General features: G+C 41.3%; 1 protein-coding gene across 1 annotated transcript; it reads right to left on the minus strand.

The window, feature by feature from the left end:
• Positions 1 to 1,521: 1,521 nt before the first annotated feature.
• LOC119646864 (E3 ubiquitin-protein ligase SHPRH) lies at positions 1,522 to 21,525 on the minus strand. The gene is made up of 16 exons (XM_038047489.1): positions 21,267 to 21,525; positions 19,786 to 20,964; positions 18,856 to 19,238; positions 15,296 to 15,473; positions 15,132 to 15,231; positions 14,707 to 15,057; positions 14,422 to 14,623; positions 14,166 to 14,349; positions 9,200 to 9,300; positions 8,947 to 9,099; positions 8,730 to 8,882; positions 2,530 to 2,645; positions 2,350 to 2,476; positions 2,152 to 2,274; positions 1,827 to 1,987; positions 1,522 to 1,754 (listed from the first exon to the last, which is right to left on the minus strand). The coding sequence occupies exons 1-16, from the start codon at positions 21,436 to 21,438 to the stop codon at positions 1,613 to 1,615; spliced, it is 3,825 nt and encodes a 1,274-aa protein (XP_037903417.1). The 5' UTR covers positions 21,439 to 21,525; the 3' UTR covers positions 1,522 to 1,612.
• Positions 21,526 to 21,804: the final 279 nt, after the last annotated feature.

A 21,804-nucleotide genomic window follows, 5' to 3' on the forward strand; every position in this document is an offset into this window, starting at 1 on the left:
AAGTCTAAAGGCAAGTTCTGCAAGATTGCAATTTGTCATTGATATATTATCTTCTTGTTATCTTCAATGGATATGCCATTATTCCTAAACCATCTTGTTCTCACATCGAGTCATAGATTGAGTAAGTGGCAATAGATAGGTTACACATTAGAGAGGGTCGGCAACTTTATTCCAAGATGGCAAACGAATTGGTCACCCCAATAATACATGACGCAGCAAAATGGAAGGGGAATAAAAGCTTCTTGGGAAGTCCAGGGGAGAACTGAAGCACATTGTCAGAAACCGACAACAATGGAAGGTAGGCGTAGTTGATGCATTATTTCCTATTTAGAGGTGAATTACAATTATAAATCATTAGGATGCGGTAGGCGGATTTTATAATTCATATGGGTAAAGATAATCTAGCCCGGAAAGTCTATAGGGACAATATCTTTCGTAAAAAAAAGTGATGTGACAAACCCCTTTTTCAATGCAGGCCAGGAGTCTAGGCAATTGATAGGGTACTCGAATTTGTGGACTTTGTAGCAAACTGGTATGTTTAGAGTTCTTTATTGAGGCAGGCCTAGATCGGACACTGTTTTTTGCGCCTTTGATGATGATGATATGATTGAAGTAATGGTAGTTTTCAACAACATTCGCAACATATCTATAACCTCTTGGCGATGAATTTCTAAGGTGCGCTTGCGCATGACGCGACCAACCTTCTTTCTCAATTGTTCGACCCTTTTATTGAATCGAAACACTCAAAACTGGAAAGCTCTGCTATTCACAGAAATCTGCTAAACCAGACTATCACCCAAAATTATATCAATGACAATGATATTCTTATTTGCCGAAGTGAACTTGAGATTGATGACCTAGTCTCCGTATATGAAGAGTATTCGAATTACTCCTTTGATTGGCCTGCTACATTGGAAATTCTCCACCAAGCTCATATTTGCGGTGTTTCGATCAAATCAACTTTACTTCTAATGCATACACACTTAATTTCAATAAGCCTTGGTATGTTACGTTCAACTCTGACGTTCCAGCCGCCCTGCTTCCAACTTTCGAGATCAATTTTCAAACCCTCCGTTCGGAAGAATGATATTTATGGAACCTTAAGAAGCTGCTGGTGAGAATTCATAAGTAGTAAACATTGGCTTACTCTGCAGAGCTCAACTGCGTGTTGCTTTGTTTATCATCAAAAATGGATTTTCATAAAACTGTTGGCTGGAACATTCTGATTCGCACAAACATCGATTGTCCGTGACTGGGAACTTCTGCATACTTTGTGTAACCGTTTTCGAACATCCACTTAGTTCGTGAGACATACCGTAACCGAGTTGAATAAGGTTTTCCTTTTACCAGGTAGGATGTTCACCCAAACCGGCAATTAGGTAGTAAGGATGTGCTTTGTAGGTGCCGCTTTCATCAACATTACACAGGATATGTTGTCAGAGTACGATGTGGCATAAAGGAGCGAAGTGATATTCCAAAAATTCCTCAGCGCTATAGTAAAACACCTCATGTAGGTGATAAAATTTACTGTTGTACAACATTATGCTCCTTACTTAAAATATCCTTAATCACACTTAGCATATACAGTACGGAAAATATACGTATCGTTTTCTTAATCTAACGAGAATAGACTGCGGATATTATTGATCGTAAGGTCGTTATCAGCCCACTTTCCGTGCTGATCGTTTGAAACTGTATTATGAATCGTCTCCTCGATTGTTTCCTTCATAATAAATCGATGAACGGTTGTGGGTCTAACAGAAATTCATGACATATTGACTATTTTATTTATAATCATTCTTATTAATAAAATGTTTTCATGCTACCTTGTTTGCCCAATCCGGTGAATACGTCCGATAGCCTGTTGCTCTTCACCTGGATTCAAAATTGGTTCCACCAGGAAAACATGGGTAGCCTCTGTTAAATTCAACCCTTTACTGCCCTGGGATAGCATAAGGAGTAAACAGGTAATGTTCGAATCTGGTTGCTGCAAAAAGAGTGAAAAACAAAATAGAATCATTGTGGTCTTCTTCAATTGGACTCTAAGCAAAGAATTGACTCCGAAGAATAGAGGAGCGAAACCAAATATAAATAATAGAAATATCGGCTCACAAATCAGTGCCAAGATTTCAACATTTCAGAAAAAGTTACCTTAAACAAGTTTATTGCTTGTGTGACATTTTGTTTGAAAGCAAATGTAATATCGTTGGTTTGAAGAGCGTGAGCAATAACCCCGAGAATAGCGTACCAATGAGAAAAAATTATAATTTTCACCTGAGAATTGTAAATAAAAGAAATATTTGTTTTTAACTTCAATCAAGAATCGTAGTTTATGCAGTAAATACTCACATCACTTTCAATTTTCTTAAGTCTTAGAATTTCCCGTACAATTTCTTCGACTTTCGAAGAATATTGTCCTTTTACCTCGATAATTTCTAAGTCTGGATCGTTGGGTTTGCGTGTTACATAATATACCCTAAAATATTAACAATTTGCAGAAATGGAAGAAGAAACCATATGCAGCCTTACTCTTCATATTTTTGACGAAACCGACAAACAGCACAAGTAAGTACGTTACGTTGAAACTCCTTCATACCAATTAAGCACATCATGCATAAATGATGACCACATTGCAACATTGAATACTAGAAATAGCAGATTTAGAAGGCAAAAAATTAGATTGGTTAAAACTATAAGGCACGCTGAGTCTTCTATGGTTTGGCCATAATCTCGTTTATGTTTAGGTTACCCTTCTTCAATATTAGTAACAAATTTTATTGCAATAGGTTACTGGAAGTAATAAGTTAACACTTCACTTTGCACTCAAATTCTATCTTATCTTCTAAAATCTCGACAAAAAAAATGTATGCATATTGAAACTTGTTTAAGTGGAATGCTCGCTAACTGGGGCCAAACATCAGAAACTTGAGAACGAATGAAGTTACTTTTACCTCTGGTGGCCGGTATTGAGCGGGAAATATAAGAGAATCAATTTTACTAATGGAGGGAGCCTTGAGTCCATCATCCACTTGTTGGGTGACCGGACCAATTGGAGAGAGACTTTCTTCTTCTACTTTTATGGGCCACGGACTCCTCTTTTTGGACTAACATTCAAAGTTAAAAAAATTCAGACGACTACACTTTCGTCCGGGGCAGAGGCAGCTTCACCTCTGCCCTGGGAGCAGCGTTACCGAAGTGGGTCAAGAGTGTTGTTTGCTTGCTTATGTTAATTCGCAAACATGCCGTGAGCGCAAATTATATTCAACTTAAAAAATCTTATCAAATTTTGGCCTAAGTTAAGAATGGAAGAAATCCTGAGGGCCAATTAGAGAGAGATTTTCCTCCACTCCAAACCTAAGTCGTCTGAATTTTTTGAACTTTGGATATTAGTCCATAAAGAGGAGTCGATGGACTCGTAAAGTAGGAGGAAATCTCTCTTCAATTGGTTCGGTCCGAAATCAAGTGAATGGCGGACTCAGGGCCCCTCCATTCTTAACTTCGACCGACTTAGGCTAGAATTTGTATCCGGTTTTGTTTTTAAGTTTAAGCTAGCAATTCACCCCCATTGAGCCACTTTGATCACGCTGCTCCCAGGGCAGAGGTAAGGAAGTGTCTGATGAGTTACCTCTGCCCTGGACGAAACCGAAGTCGTTTCAATTAATAGAATCAAGTTTAATAGGGTCAAAGAGCCATGTGCAGATTCTATTGGGGCTGTGTAGTTTTGCCCGACGCAAGCCCTTAATGTACTCCTACCCCTCCTCCCCTCGACCTTCATACTAAATACGCTATATCGTGCAGAACTGTTAGATTCTGTGAATCTGGATGCTGGCTAGCGAAACTTTACGGCCATAGCAACAAATTTGAGGAAATACCGGGATATGCCAGTTTATTCTAAGCGGAGATAATGGCGCTAAGTGGAGGAGCATCTCCAACAACAAAACCCGATCACGAGAACTGTTGAGTCAGTCGTTAACCCGTACAGGATTATCGCGATTTGCACCGGCCAGGCCAGTGGCAAGCATTTCGTTTTTGGGACTACCTAGCTATAGCTAAAGCTAGTCTGCGGACACTAAGTATTATAAATAATTCTTTGGGGACTTCGAAGAAATCTCTGGTTATAGGGCAGAGGAGCTGCTATCCTTCGTGGGCACTATGAGCTGACTCTTAAGGTCTGAGTATTTACGAGGTGGAGGCAGTATTGATCTGACTCATTAAATCTTGTTAAATCAGTCGATAAGTTTTAGTAGGTTTTACACAGATAGGTAAAGATTACTTATGAGGCAGTTAAGAGGGAGAAAAAATATACTGCAGTCTAATCCTCTGGCTGAAAGGATAAAAATCAGGACAAATGGGTCGCCTAGTACAGATCTTTAATTTTAAGTTCCATTTATCATTATTTTTGTCAATTACATGTTTAATATTCACACTATTGAACTGCAAAATTTGCCAATACACATTCAAGCTTATGCGGATAACGTGGCTGTGCTGGCTGTTGGTCGAGATCTCGGAATGGTGTGGAGAAATACACAACGCGCCGTTGATTTGATTGACAGTTGGTTTCTCAGGCATGGACTTTCAGTAAATTCAAACAAAACCACAATGGTATTATTCACAAAAAACAGGAAATTGAATGATCTTTGCCTTCCAGAGATGAGGGGTACAACCCTTCAACTCTCCGAAGAAGTGAAATATCTGGGAGTTATTCTAGACAAGAAGCTTCTTTGAAACAATCATGTAGAGATAAAGATGAAACGAGCTCTCTCACCGCTTATGGGCTGTGTAGGCGGACGTTTGCCTCGACATGGGAACTTAGGCCTCAGGTAGTAATGTGGATATATGTTGCTATCATTAGGCCGATGTTCGCTTATGCATTCGTAGTGTGCTGGGTTAAGGTGTGTAAAATACTGTAAACTTATCCACTTTATCATTGCCTACTATGTAATATTTTCTCTAAAATACTGTAAACTCATATGTACCGGCCTACTAAGTATAGGTAAAAATTGTATAAAATAGGAAATATGAATTAAAAATACGTAGTTCGTTGGAACTATCGAACACAAGCCTAACGTGTTTTATTCTGTGGAGTCCAGGCAATTTGCTGCTCCCAAAATTTACACTGCTTGACTAGATCATTGTGGAGTTCAGGCAATTGCTGCTCCCATAGCTGGTTAGTCTGGAGTTTGGCATTTAGCTGCTCCGACTAACCATAAACTAATTTACAAAGAAAGAAGAGTAAGGGATTGCCAAGTGGACTGGCAACATCCACATAAGGTGGCACATCACAGGTGAAACAGAACAGTTTTCGCTGTAAACTAGCCACACTGTAAAGAACTGTGTGTCTGGGTATCACCGATGCCATGAGCACCACATCCGGCACAGCTCTGAATGCATTACTTAATTTGCTGCCCTTGAATTTGTTTGTTAAGAGCACTGCAATGAGAGCAGCTCATAGATTAATGCGATTAGATCTAAGGAAAAACAATGGACGTGGGGGGCAAAAAGCTTTGCAAGAGTCATTGGGAGAACTGAATCTAGTTTTCACAATACCTTCCGATTTCCAGGTTCCCATACATCTGTTTGGTAGAAGATATGATGTTGTCTTGAAACGGAGAGAAAACTGGGACGCGTGTCAGGATATACTGACGTCTTCTACACCGAAGGCTCAAAGACAGAAAATGGTTCTGGAGCAGGAGTCTACCTCTCGAATAAAAACGAGAAGGAGACTTTTCCTTTGGGACAATACACAACGGTCTTTCAGACTGAAGTATATGCCATCCTAATGGCAGCAACCTGGATGATTGACGAGCGGTTGAAGGGCAGGCGCATCGCAATCTGTAACGATAGTCAAGCTGGATTGAGGGCGATCAGTTGTACTTTGATCACTTCAAAAATCGTTCAGAAATGTAGAAACCGATTGAATTCTGTTTCTAGATTCAATACGGTGGATTTACTCTGGGTACCTGGTTATTGTGGTGTAGATGGAAATGAAATTTCGGATGCCTTAGCAAAAGAGCCTTCATCTTTCCCCATGCCCGGACCGGAACCAGCAATTGGGGTGTCGGTAGCATTGGAAGATGCTGCTATCACAAAGTGGGAACAAGCTTCCCATAATGACAGGTGGCGAAGCCTTAATGCTGCTAAACACACCAAACTCTTCCTGTCAGAGCCAAATAAACATACTGCAAAGTTTATCCTGGCGAAAAGCAGACAGACTTGCCGAAGTATTGTGGGCATTTTGACTGGCCATAATTCACTAGCTGGACATATATTCAGAATAGGAATTATCCAAGATGATACGTGTCCATCCTGTAATGAGGAAGCGGAATCCACGGAACATTTTCTATGTGAGTGCCCGGCTTACGGACACATCAGACATCAGATTTTTGATGCTGATGTGCTCCAACTGCAGCGGTTAGCATCACATCCACTAACGGAAATCCTGCGATACATAAACGAATCCGGCATATTCCGTTTGACGGGGTAGTCGAGTACAATGCACCACTAAATTCTGAGTGCTCAGAGGCTTTGCCTCTTTCCCGCCTCAAACACACACACACACTGCCGGAAACTTAGTCATTTTAAAAGTCAACCAAAAATATAACCACACATTCAAATAAAAATGAATTGAGCTTTTCCATTCTAGACTTTATACTTAGCACTTCCTTTTCAATTTAAAAATATTAGCGCTCTCTTTCACTTATTGTCTTTGAAGCGATGACTAATTCCTCTTTCTTAATTTCGCTGGAATAACGCGAAATCGAAGCCACAATCGAAAGTGTCCATGACCATAAACAGCCCCGTCCAGTCGTTTGTCCTAGTTTTACCATCCACAGTGCCAATTTCCAAATGAACATTGATCTCTGCGATTCCTACCATTTTTGCCGGGTAAGTTCGAACGCTACTTCGATCGCCAATATTACCCAAAAATTCACCTCATTGGTGAATGAATGAATATGCACTTTTCGTGCCTTATTCGTAGTCTATACCGCAGTAAACGAATATTTTCAGAAAATTTCAAAATTTGGACTAGTGCTCTTCGTCGTTTGGTACCGTTACGGATAGATCGAGCAAATAGACCGTCATGCCATCAATTCCATGCTTAACTGTTTCTACTACCCATTGAAGGATCGCAGGAACTGACGGTTCGCCATATGGGAGTCTTGAGGAGTGGAACACAACTTAGAAAGATGACATCGTAAGACATTCGCTACACTTGTTGGTCTAACGGAATTGAAGGTATAAGTCAAGCTTTGTGAAATTGCCATCTCCTTGCATTGTTCTTACCGTACTCGTACGCAATTTCCACGATTATGCCCGGATTGATTTTTCTCTGACCACACACGACTACATTTTGCCTTGTTTTTAGCGATTGATTTTCGTTACTCCGATTCGATCGAATCGTGTTGACTATTTGCGCAACATTGCCCGCTAGACCACTGATTTGTTAAACGTTACGAAATTCCTGCGAATGGGCTCTGCTTTCATTGCTTTGTTCACGATCGCGCAGAGACACACGTTGTTGCAGTCCCTTTGAATTGCATTTGCATTTGCCAGCAATTTTTGTAATTCCACTGCAAAATTTCAAATTGACCCGGCTGGTGCCTCGCAAGAAAGGAAACGTGACGTCGCGTCGCCAGCGAATGTGCCTTACCATATTATTGGTCCATGAATTTCTTCGCTTCGACCAATGGCGAATGATATCAGCCAGAACCACAGCATTTTCGGAACGCCCTCTCCGCATTATCCACATGATAATCCATTCGTTTCTGCCCTAAATTTGAAGGTTCTACGGAACATTATCCTCACCATTGTTCGCTCTGTAATTACTGCTCCGTCGGAAATCATCCTCGTCATCAATTATTGAATAGTTAATTTGATTTCGCTGTCCGGACGGCTCAAGTGGTTAGAGCGCTGGGCTGTCGGAGCGGAAGGTCGCGGTTCAAATCTCGCTGGGGGGCAGAGGAATTTGTTACCGTGACTGGATGTCGAATACCGGTAGACTCAGCTGTGAATGAGTCCTGAGTCAAATCAGGGTAATAATATTGGGCGAGCGCAATGCTGACCACATTGCCTCCCAGAGTGTACTGTGGTATACCGTTACGGGCTTGAATGAAGTGCTCTAACAATTCAAGGCCCCGACCCAATATGGATCGTTGCGCCAACGGGAGAGAAATAAAGATTGACTGACTACAATGAATTAACTATAAAACTACAAACTATAATTAGCAGTGTGAGAAGTGAGCGGAGAGATTTATGGTAAATTCAAGAAATTTGGAGACGTAAGATTTAAACTTGCGGCAAGCAGACGAACATATCGATTGGTAGAAGCCAGCGCAGAGTATGAATCGTTTGACTGGAATGGAGGGAACACAGTGTTCATAGTAAGAAAATATTTTTTGCTCATCATGAACGGACTAAGAAAAAATATAATTTTATCTTCTAAATTTGGGACCAAGTTATGTCTACCTAATCTGTGGTGACACTGATACAATGCGAAGCTAAATATAATACTATTTGTGAGGTTCTTTCAATCCTCAGCTATGAAATTGATTTGATCTTGGAGACATTATTGATTTATAGCCGCATATATAAGTGGCAGATCTGGTTTTATCGTACAAGCAAATTTCGCACAAGCAAATTATTAAATTTCAATTTAATCGCATTAGCGTGAAATTCAGAATATCGCAATAAATTTTAATAAACTTATTATTATTCTAATCTATACAAACCTTAGCATCTGGCTCATGTTTACAAATCGGGCAAATACCAGGATCTTCATTACTTTCCAAATGTCGGATATAATTTAGTCGCGACAGTTTCTTTTGAAATTGGGTTTCAGCCACAAGGTAGTCGTTAGCCAACTCCTCCAAGTAGAATTCAACCTTAAATGATAAATAGGTTTCAAGTGAAAATTAAAAGCTCAAGATTGGGGGTGAATATTCTCACCTCCGCAGGTTTAAGTTGATAGTTCGCTTTTTCTTCTTCCTCATCATCCTCATCAGCTCCGTCTTCGAGTAATTGCAGTCGGAGTTTGCACATATCGATTTCATCATAAGCTTTCACTGTATACTCTATTTCTATCCATAGTTTTACTAATTCCTATGTAAAATAGAAAGCAATCCAATTAAATAAAAAATTGGAATTTTTTCAAAAGCTAGAGGCATATTTGGAAAACATTTTAGGATCATTTTCAACTTACTTTGTACTCATTTTTCACACACTCAAGTAATTTTAGGAATTCATTGGCTTCAACGAAATCATCATCGTCAATATTACTTGCTCGGGCGAACCGCAAAATAGCTGAAAACAAAAGTGAGTCGGGTGTAAATCATAGAATCATCTGCATCTAATCGGCAATATTGGATATTAATTACGAAGGGGCAGCAATATTTGGGGTCAGACAGTTGTTTAATTACGTAATTGAGGTACAGCATGTACATTAAAATCACTTCGTACCTCCGTCGGTTTTCACCAAGGAACAGTTCTCTGGCTACACTTACTAATATCGAGAGCCTTACACACGGTGGATGTTGGATGAGGTAGATGCTGTTTTCCTAACGTTTCACAGCAAAGTTAATCTCGAACACAGTTTTCTCGATTGACGCTAAAGAGACTGGTACAATCACCGCCAATAATAGCGGCCTGACTATTACTAATTTAAGTATTTGGGAGCGCTGTTCTTAGGCTTTATGCGACTCACAACGAGATGGACGCCATCATCATATGTATATCATTGCTATACTAAAAATACTTCCAGGAGTTCTTTTCCCTCCTTTTTGATACTTCCTCTCCAAATATATCAACTAATTCTTCCCATTGCCACTGCTTAACCACGCTACTGAATGGAACAAAAGTTAAGAAGAAGAAAATCGTTGATAGAAGATAGATTGGATTAGATATATATATTTTTTGGTTCGCATGCGATAGAAAAAGATACGTCCGCTTCAAGTTCAACCACATGGGCGTGAGAGTGGTCGCGAGTAGAATTTTCACTCAATAAAAACCACCCTGACCTGGCGAAACCACTATTTAAGTAATTTTTGTTTAGGGATTGAGGAGTCCTAAGTCCGCATCCACTTAATGGCAGAACGAACCAAATGGAGAGTAACTTGCCCCCAGTCTTTATGGTCCATGGACTCCTCTTTGTGGGTTTAAAATCCATAGTTCAAATTTTATTTTTTGACACGAAGACAACTATAGTTTCGTACCAGGGCAGAGGGAGCAGCGTGACCAGAATAGCTCCAAAGTGTTATACGCTCCCTTTTACAATTCGCAAAATATGACACGATTGCCAATTATATCCAATATAAATCGTCCCACAGTTTGGATAAAAGCTAGACAATTTTTGTTTGAGGATTGAGGACTCCTAAATTGCCTTTGCTCTGGTACGAAACCGTAGCTATTTTCGTTCCTCTTTCACTATTTAGGTATTACATCGTCAGCTGGTTTTGCCTTTAGAACCTCGTGCTTCTGGTTCTTTAAATTTTCCTCCTCGTTGCTTTCTTCAGTCGCTCATTCTGTATGTTTGCAATTGCGGTAGGAACCATAAGTCAGCTCCCGTTCCACCTCAAAATCACAGCAGCGATACTCTTCGTTTCTTTCCAACGCCCATTCAGTCACACCGATATTAGCCAACGCACCCTAAATCTGGTTTTAGTTGACGTAGTTCATTGTGTTTTTCATATCCAATGCTAGTACGACACACCAGTCGCTAGAATTCATTCCCTATTTTGCCAGGTTCTCTACTGTGCTTATTGCATTCACTGCACTTTGACAGGCCATTTTACTTTCCATTATGAGTAGCATAGTAGTCGTTTATAGATGAATTTCTCGTCCGTCGTACGGTTACAAGTATTGCCTCACAATCATCGACAGGTTTACACGGTGGCTTGAGGCAATACCTCTGACAGACATTACGGCACCTTCTTGTGCCGAAGCTCTCTGTCGAGAGTGGATACCTCGCTTTGGCGTCCCTGCAGTGGTCATAACTGACCAGGGAATGCAATTTGAGTCCACCCTTTTCTCGGAGTTAGGCAAACTCCTGGGGTTTAAACGCCAGCGGACTACTGCATACCACCCGCAATCCAATGGGATGCTAGAACGTTGGCACCGGACGTTGAAAGCCGCCATTATGGCACGCGACGATCCGTCCTGGACCCAAGTCTTGCCTCTCGTCCTACTCGGCCTACGTACAACCCGCCGAGAGGAATTTGCTGCCAGCCCCGCGGAACTGGTGTCCGGGGAGAACCCGAGACTCCCAAGTGATCCGGTCTTCGACAAGAGATCGGGTCTCACAGAGTCGGGGTTGGTGCGTCTGCTGAGAGACAATCTCCGACGCATCAAGGCCACTCCTCCCACGCAACACACGTCCGCACCTGTCTGTGCGCACAAGGAACTGGACACGTGTCCGCACGTTCTGGTGAGGACGGATGACATCCGGAAGCCGCTGTAGCCCCTTATGAAAGCCCGTACCGCGTTCTCGAGCGGGGAGAACATTTCTTCCAGCTCGAGATCGGTGGACACAAAAAGGCGGTCTCCCTGTTTAGGCTGAAGCCCGTGTGCACCCCTAAACAACGGCGTGTTCGCTTCAAAGACTGATGGGGAACACAGTTCCGGATTCGGTCGCTGAAACTCCTCGGTTTCATCTGGGGGCGGAGTGATGTGGCGCGGCAGGATTCGCGACATTCGAAAATATTTCGAATGTTGTGAATACCAGCGGACAGATGAGTTCACCGGAGCCCTCCACTCAGTTTAGACCTCGCTACAGGAGTGAAAAGCAGAGTGCCATGAAGGGGACGGCAATGTCATTTTTGAAAAAAGAGAATAAATACAAAACTTCTGTCTACGACTGCGACTCCTAATTGATTATTGATTGATTGATACACCTTTAAAGTATTCATTGAATTTAATTAAATAATTAAATGATTAAGTGATGAATGTGGTGTTGTCTGCAACTAATAAAATGTGATTTTGCCTGCGATTGGTGGATGTAATTGATAAAGAGTTATATAATAATAATAATCGTTGGCGCAACAATCCATATTGGATCTAGGCCTTGAAGTGTGTTAGAGCACTTCATTCAAGACCGTAACGGTACACTACAGAATAGCCTGTAGGAGGCAATGTGGTCAGCATTGCGCTCGCCCGAGATTATTACCCTGATTTGACTCAGGTACTCATTCGTCAAATCACTATACAAATTCCACTGCCACCAGTGAGATTTGAACCGCGACCTTCCGTACGGTAGCCTAGTGCTCTAACCACTCAGCTACCCGGAAAGAGTTATATAAGCTCCCAAAATGGTATCCAAACTTGGGGGTTTATTGTGGTAAATTCGTAGATGTAGATGTCGTAAACTGGCGGTACCACGTCCTTATTGAGAGGACCATCGTTTGCCTTCCACTGTTTTGATAGTGAAAAAACAGAGTAGATTTCTTTCAAAAAATGTGAGCAGATCATCTGGGTTGATCTTTGCAATATTTCCATTACCACCCTGCAAACTCCAAGGGTCTATGTTGTCATCTTCGCACGACGGTTTGAAGTAGTTTCCTGTGTGCCTTCTGTCGATTGTGGCTACCGGATTTTCCCTTAAGCATCCGGTAAAGTTGCCTTGCTCGAAAACATGCAGCTTGCAGAATTACGGTTTTATATTATAGTTCCGGCAGCAGTTGGGTGAGCAGTCGAATTTTAAGCATATGATTGTAGTCTACCGCGATCGTCTGGATGGTGTTGGGTGACTTTTTTTAGGACCGTACCATTCAGAGATATGTTCGCCTCGATTGCTGCGGAAAACGTGTTCCCCTGGCAATCCACTCGGAATGTTCGCCCTTGATCTCCATGCAGATTTCCTGGTGGTCACTGTAAGTGTAGTCCTCAAAAACTTGCCAAACAACTCTTTTGGCTAAAGGGTCCTCATGTATGTCAGGTTTGCTATAATCCCCAGGCCCCTTTCTCCGAAAGTGTATGAGGTCCGAACATTCGCGAGTACTTAGCTCCCCAAATACTATGAGTAAACCCTTCCACTCACATTCGTTGTCCAGCTACCCCGTCAAGAAAACACGCGTTGAAATTCTATGCTATGATTTTAGGCCCACGTTATGTTTACGAGAAAACCAAACCGCTCAACATCTCATACTTGACAAGTGTAGCGCTAGTGAGAACATAGCAGCTATATATGTCGCTTCTTCTACTTTTGCTCTGAGGAATCTCTTTTCGGATGCCCCATTATTTGTTGAAAGGCCTGTTCTCCGCAAGCTCATAGGGTTGCTTAGCTTGTTTGACCTTTACCTAAATGAAACGGCCGTGATTACGACATGGCATGCGGTTTGCGAAAGTAAGTCCTTCAAAGTGGTTCAGGTTGATTTGCAATAACCCCATCTGCGATTTGCGTTAAGGACTCTTTGATATTCTGGGCACCGTCTGCTGTCTACAATGTGTCGATGGTTCACACTCCTCGCCCCTTTGCCAGGTATGCAATTCAGGTCAGCTCCACAGTCCTTCATTTGGCTCTCCACTTCGAACTTCCTGCATTGCTTGGACCTGTCATCGTATTGGTGCATGCTTTCGTAATGTGCCCGAAGGCAAGGGATCTAAAGGACCGTTTAAATTACACCTGCTCCTTAAGCCGACACATTTATAGGGGTTATGTGTAGAATCCCGATAATTCGTATGGTCAGGAGATTGACGGTTTGGTGCGAATTATCGTGAGTACAAAACACAAAAAAATTATTTTTGGCACCGGAAAATTTGTACCAATTAGCCGGAAATACGAATAATCAGAATAAGAAATATCAAGGACTCGGCAAGATTCTTGACACCCACTTTTCGTCAGTGTGAAAGACCGAGTTACGGAACCAAACTGCAAAGGTAACGTGGATAAGAAGATCTGAATCTATAAGAATTTACGTCAGATCTGGCACATCGACACTTGAGCTGTTAAAAGGTGTTGAACTGTCTTGTTCTGCAGTTGACCCGTGCTCATTTTCATTGTATCAAAAGCTGTCATTCGAAAGCTCGCTAATGAAAAGATAATCTCTGAACAAAAGTCACGGACCCTTCGAGTGTCGAACGATTTTCGAGGACACACATGCCCGGAGCATCGAAATTCAAATGTGATCCATTCATTATGCTGAAACCTATATTTAAAGTTTCATTTTAATACTTACTTCTGCAAATACTTTCTTGAATTGTAGGTTTCCACGATCCTTCCATATTTTCTCTCTTATCATCAAATATTTTATTGAAAATAACGCATTCATACTCGTCCAAGCATTTCTTAGCCTTGCAGAGATTACAAAAATTTCGTTTCTCTTTATCTTTCTCCTTTTTCTTCTTAGAATTGTTCCGTAACTGCAACAAAATTTTAAAATTTTACTTTCAATTTTGTGTCGATTATAGAAAGGAAATGTTTGAAATACTCACCTCATTTAAATGACAATCAAAAGTAACCGTAACGAATGTTTTAATAATCCTTCGACCCTCCTCCGTCAGTTCACTTTGAGGTTTTATATTCGAAACATATGCTTTGAACTTTTGAAAATGCTTCAACACCTCAGTGCGCATTAGGAAGATTTTGTCGATCCATTGGATGAGGAAGAACGAGACTCCTTCAATCATGCGAAAGCTGAATGAAAAGGAGTAGGAATTTGTTGTAAGAATTCAGGTTCTTTTGTTTCTTTGTTTTCCAGATTAAAAAGTCCAACTTACTTGTGCATCATGTTTGGTTCGGTAAGAGCATATTCCTCATTAAGTTTATCTAAAAACCGCACATCTAAATTGTTCATTTTCAGTGTAGCCAGTAAACTTTGCCAGCAAACTTCCTTATTTTTAGGCAACTTAGTTGCTGTCTCTAAGTATGCATTTTGGGCTTGATTAAAATTGGTTTGTGCTTTCAGGAATTGCTCGTTGTAAATTGACAGATACTTCCATTCCAATTTATCACAACGGCTTTTATAATCTAGTGCTTTTTCGGCGTTCAGATCGGTCGTGTTTGATGGTGCCATTGAGTAAATCTCTACGAGGTTGTGAAGGGCATGAATTTGTAGCAAGGTATCAACGCTAGAGTGATAGGAATCAAACATAAAAGTTAGCGGCTAAATCAGAACTACTGAATGAAGCAAATTTGACTGCACCTTATGATTTCATTATATTTTTCCGCCAGTGCTAAAACGGATGTGTACAGCTCAGTTGCCTTAGGGTACTCTTGGCGAATGATACGTAGTGCAGCTTGTCCTATTAGCAAACGGAATGTTTATTGCTTTTCGATATGCATATCACATTTTCAATCCATAATTACCGTTAATTGCTGAAACCATACATCGCAGGTGATTTTTCGACTCCAACTCATTTTTCGAAATCAAATGTTCCGTTAACTCCTTTGGAGTCAGACATTTCTTTACTTGTGATTGCTCCATCTTCTTGAATATCACAGGGACCGTACAATCTTGTCGAAGTTTTCGGAGTGGTTCTAATATCTGCAATTACAAACAAATTTACTGAAGTCATGAAGACCATTTTGCTTTTTTAAAATCAACAAAAGATGTTCGAAGTTGGGAGTCAAATTATTAAATAAAATTGGACAATTGACCAAAATTAACAGCGGAAATGGTAATTATGTAAGTATCGAGTAAAAATAGAGTTTAAAAATTATCATTTGAAGGAGCACATAAATGCTTACTTAACGAAAGGAAGGAAAAATAATCAGCGCGTAGTATCCAATTTTCAATATCCGCATGACCAAGATGTACAACCTCACAAAAAAAACAAGGAACAATATATCAGGGTTTTTCAGTAGTTTGTAAATATTTCTAGTAGGCGATAAAGGGTAAAGGGTGTCGAAAATAATATTATGCTTCAACGTGCCACTCGTATTTTTGTATTTTCTTTACAATTCCACTGTGTTAATTACTTCTACGTCTCGCCAGCTGTATCTGAGTAGAGGGGATCGCATAAAGCGCTTTAAGACGAAGAAGAAACACATCAATCTCAAACTCCTTTTCGGTGTCTAGCGCGGCAAGATGTCTGGGAAAAGAGAGTAACGTAAATACATTGAAGCGATCCCTTCTTGGAGCCAAACTCACTGAGCTACCAGAATTTTCTAAACATAATAAACAGCAGTAAACATCAGGGTGATAGATAATAACCTGCGAGAAGAAGAGAAGGAACCAAAGAAAAGGGTAAAAATTGCATCAAGTATTACAGCCAGTACAAATTATACCCAATCGCGTATCCGCTGATGTGCGGGCCAGCAAAAGGGTGTGAGGAAAGAGGCAAACAGCAGATCTCTAAGAAGCCAAAAGGCGTCGCCTGCTCTTCGAAAAAGGGGATTAGCCTCTTCTTGCCCATAGGAAATATGTGATTTATTTGTTGATCACTTTCAAAACACTTTTTGTCCACCTCATATCCCGTCATCAACAATGTCTGCAGTAACGATCTCGGAATCCCTTCTCAATGAAATACTTTTGAGCTGAGAAGTGATCCACAAAGCTCTCCTGGAACTCAACGTCAACAAAGGTCCCGGCCCTGACTTAATCCCCCCCCCCCCCCTATTTTTTGGTGCCGTGCATTGATCTATTGACGTACATAATTTTTAACAAACCGCTCTCAACGGGCATCTTCCCATCCTCGTGGAAATCTTCCCATTCCCGTTTATCTACAAGAGTGGCGATAGAAGGTCTGTCGAAAACTATCGAGGAATCGCTATTTTGTCAGCAATCCCTAAACTCTTTGAGCAGATCGTCTGTGATAAACTAACTCCTGCCATCGACGCGCTTCTCAACGGGCAACAACATGAGTTTAGAAAAGACAGGTTGATCTCCACAAATCTAATTATCCCTGCGAGTTGGAAAACAAACAAACTTGACTCGGTCTATACGGACTTTAGTAAGACTTTCGACCGGGTCGATCATCATGTTCTATTGGGTAAATTACGCGATCTCGGTACATCGGGCTTCTTACTCGGCTGGCTTCAATTCTATCTTGATGATCGAACTTAGTTTGTCAAGTTTCAAGGGCGTCTATCCAAAAAAATTCTCGTGTCTTCTGGAGTACCGCAAGATAGTCACTTGCGCCCTCTACTCTTTAAAATCTTCATTCTGAATTTATCTCGCATGTTATCCGATATTTGTCACCTGTTCTGGTTCAGTACAGGTCTAATATGCAGCAGCAACAATAAAAGAATTGCTAGAATTTTGGGGAAGGATGGCTGATGGTAAAACGGAATACAAAATAAGGCTCTTAAGTTAGCAGTTAAGTCAAGCCCGGACATATTAGCGGTCTTGTTTGAGGCAAATATTGTAGATTTTCTGGGGATGCATAACAGAACACGGAGATGGGAAAATATTCATGCGGTTGTTGGCAGCCAACAGAGCCTATTTCAGCTTACAGAAACTGTTCCGCACGAAACGTCTCACCTTAGGGTCAAACCTCTTACTGTACATGACAATGATCTTGCCAGTCCTCATGTATTCCTCGGAAACTTGGGTTCTTAGCAAGAAAAATTGCGAACTCTTGGGCGCGTTCGAGAGAAGAATCTTCCAAATAATTTTTGGCTCCTTACATGAACATGGACGATTCCGTAGCCTACATAGCGATGAAATCTTTAAACGATACCATGACCGTCAGGTTATGGATAAAATCCTGCTCAATAGGTTACGGTGGGCGGATCACTTAATCCGTATGGATGAGGATGATCTAGCCCGGAAAGTCTATAAGGGCAATATCTATGGTAGAAAAAGAAGACGAGACAGACCCTGTCTGAGATGGAGCGATGGCGTAGGTCAGGACGCCAGATAGCTTTTAGGGATATCGAATTGATAGACCTCGACGCAAAACCGGGATTTCTGGAGTTCCTTGTTAAGGCAGGCTTAGACCGGATACCGGTTGTTGCGCCGTTGATGATGAGTATCCCCATGAAACAGGCACAATCACAATCAGCGGCAGATTGGTCTACACATCGAAGTCGATGGTAAACGACCAAAAGGCCGGCCGAAACAACGTTAACTTGATACGATGGATGGAGGTTTAAAAGCCTCACGATTGCATCCAGGTCAGGCACTTGGTAGAACCAAATGGCGAAACCGATCACAACGAGCCGACGCCGCTTGTGAATTGGACGAACAGATACAAAAGAATATGTTCGTGCAAGATCGGCTGATAAGTATGTCGTTGCCACGTCGCGTTTCTCCCCTTACAGCCCTCCTTCTGACGATATTGTGGATCTTCCTCCACTACAACATGTAAAAATTCCAACTGATTAGCAGAAGTTTTTTTGCGTCTGTAGTTAGATTTCCCGACCCGTAATGTTATTGGTGTGCTAAATATTTATGGTATATATGCGGAGGAGCCTATTACTAGGACAGGATTTATGTCATCTGGGGCGGAAAATTTTGCCCCATGGGACGATTTGAACGTCCATTTAACTCGCTCGATGGGCACTAATTTTTGCAGTCTCTGAGCTGAGTTCCGTGTATGGCTACTATGTTACTGCGAGTTTGCTCAACATTCTGCATCCATAAGAACTCTCTTTTTCCGTGAAAGCGAAATCAAAATTAGGTTTGGGCTGCGGAAGTAAGGGATTGAACTGGTTGATCAAGGTCAATTTTATTACCCTAGTGTAACGGGGATATAAGCATTTTTAAAGGCATTCATAAAGAAATCTAGCTCTGCTTCGATAGCATGTTTTTTTTTCAAATAAGGAGAATGGGTTGATTATCCCGTCTGCAGAATTGGACGCAAACTTTCTTCATTAGAAGATAGATTTGACAACATTAACTAGTGCAAACCATTTCCTACTCTTGGTTTAAGCAAGTGATTGTTTTGCGTTTTGTATTTGAAATTTCAAGCAAAAGTACTTACCGTTTTCAAGGAATGTGGATCCAACTGCGACAAACTCAGTGAGGCTGGATATTTACGAATGACATTCTCGAATGCCCACGACGATGATGAATGTTGTCCACGGTAAAACAACCTTTGCACGTCCGACATGACTAGATAATGAACTTTCTCCGTTTGTGGTGGGATGCCCAGCTCCTCTAGGACAGTCGCTTTACATGTGCGCCACATTACTTTTGACAATACATCCATTAAAGGCTTTCGATTGCCCGCTTGGAAAGCAGCGGAAAGTGACTGCCAAATGTGATGTTTTGAAAATGGCGCAATGCCTATGAACTCAAGTAATCCGCGAATGTCGTCGATGGACTTTTGAATGGGAGTACCCGTCACAGCCCAACGGTGAATAGCTGTAGGGAAATGTATTGAACTTTTTTCGTTAAGTTTTAATTTAGATTAAAATTAAGATTGTTGAACGTTGCGTCGGAAAGGCAACGATTTCTGTCTTTTGGACTCTGTTTGATGGGTATTGACAAGCTAATCGTGGTGTTGAACGCAAAGACCAACACAGAAAAGCACTTTTTACAAATGTTTGTGATTTGAGCACAAAAATCAATCTAAGACTAAACATCATTTATAGAAAAATCTTACGAGGATCAGAAAAGATATCTACTTTAATCTTTTTAATCTTCTCCTTCTAACGAGCCAAAAAGTCCGCTCATCGGCAATCACTCGAAAATCTTCATGCAGCAAACGTGAAATTTCAGCGAGATCATGAGATTTCATGAGAATTCTTAAGTGATTAGGCAAAATGTCGAAAGGAAGAAAAAAGATATTGGATCTTATTTCGATTTTTTTGCTTACAAAAGACATATTGGTCCTGACTAGTCAACGCCTTATAATTAAAATAAATTCCGCTTTGTGATGTATTGACTTTTTGAAAACACTCGCTCTTACCTGCCAACTCCTTGACCATTTGAGCGCATTTTGTTACACCAGATTCCACCATCTGAGCCTCGTCCAATAAAACTCGCCACCATTCAATCATATTCAAGGGTGTCGACTTCCGAATATATTTACGTTTTCTTCTTAGCGTCAACTGGGTGTCCCTGTCCATTGAGAAATCAATTTCTTTTTTCAGCACGTTGTAGTCAGTGAGGACGATGTCGAATCGCGAAAGTTCAATAGGATTTATCCACCCAGTGGTCACGACACCATCATACGTGAAGACGCGCACGTTTTCGGTGTGTTTCGCTATCTCGGAGCCCCATTGTTGTCGGATTGTTGCTGGCGAGACAATTATCGTCGTATTCGACTTGGTGATCGGTTCCTCTTCCCAGCATTTTGGACAGAGGTACGAGGATTCCTCGTCCTGCTGGCTGGCATATTTTCTTGTACAACGTGTGTGTTGGAATGTTCCGCAGCGACCGCATTTAATGAGGTTCCTTTTAGATTCACTCCCGCAAAGACAGCTGATTTCCACTTCAGAATTTCTCGCAGATGGGTCAAACTGAGGAGATTTATCGTCCGCTGAGGTCAGATTAGGGAGACCCCTTTTGTTCAGCAAGAAGAGGGCAAGCATTTCTACTGTTTTGCCCAAACCCATCTCGTCAGCTAGGATTCCACCTGTTGGCAGGGGGATGTCATCTGGCACGTTTTCAGTGACTTGGAGGTAATCAGGGTTCAAAAAGAACTCTACCCCTGGCAGTTCAGAGCATGTTACCGCTAAATAATTATGTGGCAGTGTTTCTTGTGCGAGCTCACGATGCAGCAGCCATCGAACCGCTCGCAGTTGATATGGACGAAGCGTTGCTTTTAAGGAGCTGCTCTCAGGTTTCTCGGGAACAGATTGGTGTAAAATATCAAATTCGTGGGTCTCTCGAAGAAATTGGAAGAGTTTCGCGATTGTCTGTTTTCGATGTTGGTATGATTCCATCCGCTCCCCCTCACTGTTTTCTTCTGTCGATGGTGGTAGAATGTTTTCAGCATCAAAGCAAAGGTGGAGGAGGTTGAGGCGGCGTTCGGGACGAAAATGTGTGCAGCCGCCGGGAGTGAAATACAGTCCTAATCGACGACAGGATTCCCCGTAGTTTGGCTGGATCTTTCGTATAGAGAAATCCTTGTTCGATGCCACTTCTGCGGGTATTCAAAACGAAATGTGAGTTTTTAAAATGGAGACTTTCTTAAGTTTGGGCTGGAAAAAAGAAGTGTGGGTGTTCCTCTCGAGTCTGCGTGAAATGCCCAAGCGGAATCCTAAATGATTTCACCATTTTGATTAATTTTGATGCAAATAGCTGCAGAAATAGCTCAAAAGAAACTTTCAATTGATTTCTTATTTTCGGATAGAAGAAACTAATTGAGGAAAGCATCTCTCAGAGGCGCTTCCATATTATTACGCTTTTACACAAAGTTAAAAATTCTCCAATATTCATTCTTACCTCTAACAACTCGCTCATAGTCGAAATTAAATAGCTTCCTGAAACGCGACCTTCTAAACACGAAAAACTCAGAGGGTCCATCATCGCCGTTTTCCTCTTCATACACTTGCTGATCATCTGCTTTTACAGCCAATACTCGGAGGCAGTAGGTTCTAGAATCACCACCAGACATTTTTGAAAAAAATAGATGAAAATTAATCAAAATATGCACAAGAACCAAAAGCCACAATCACGGAGAATCCCAATCGTACTCGGCCATCGTTAGTAAACAATTTGTGAATTGTCAGATTGAAGCTATTCCAATTTGACTGTTCCAAAGAGCCGGCTTTTTGTGCACGTGATGGAACGGAGAAAATGGGAAACAGTTTGTAAATAAAAAGGGCAACTGGAACTTGAGGGTTGCAAATATTGTTTTTGTAGTTAATTAAACTACGAATACTATAAAATTACTGTAGCTGGCAGGCGTCTTTCGAAAAGAATTCAGTTTCAAATAGTTTCATTTTTATGATAGACGTTATTCCGTTATACCAGACCGATC

Source organism: Hermetia illucens, chromosome 1 (assembly GCF_905115235.1).
Source record: "Hermetia illucens chromosome 1, iHerIll2.2.curated.20191125, whole genome shotgun sequence".
Lineage (NCBI taxonomy): Eukaryota > Metazoa > Arthropoda > Insecta > Diptera > Stratiomyidae > Hermetia > Hermetia illucens.

Coding starts and splice junctions, on each gene's coding strand:
- LOC119646864 (XM_038047489.1), bottom strand. CDS start 21,438: ATGTCTGGTGGTGATTCTAGAACCTACTGCCTCCGAGTATTGGCTGTA. Junction 15,474..18,855: donor ATCCACATTCCTTGAAAACG/GTAAGTACTTTT, acceptor TTGTAATTGCAG/ATATTAGAACCACTCCGAAA. Junction 9,100..9,199: donor GTGTGAAAAATGAGTACAAA/GTAAGTTGAAAA, acceptor TATTTTACATAG/GAATTAGTAAAACTATGGAT.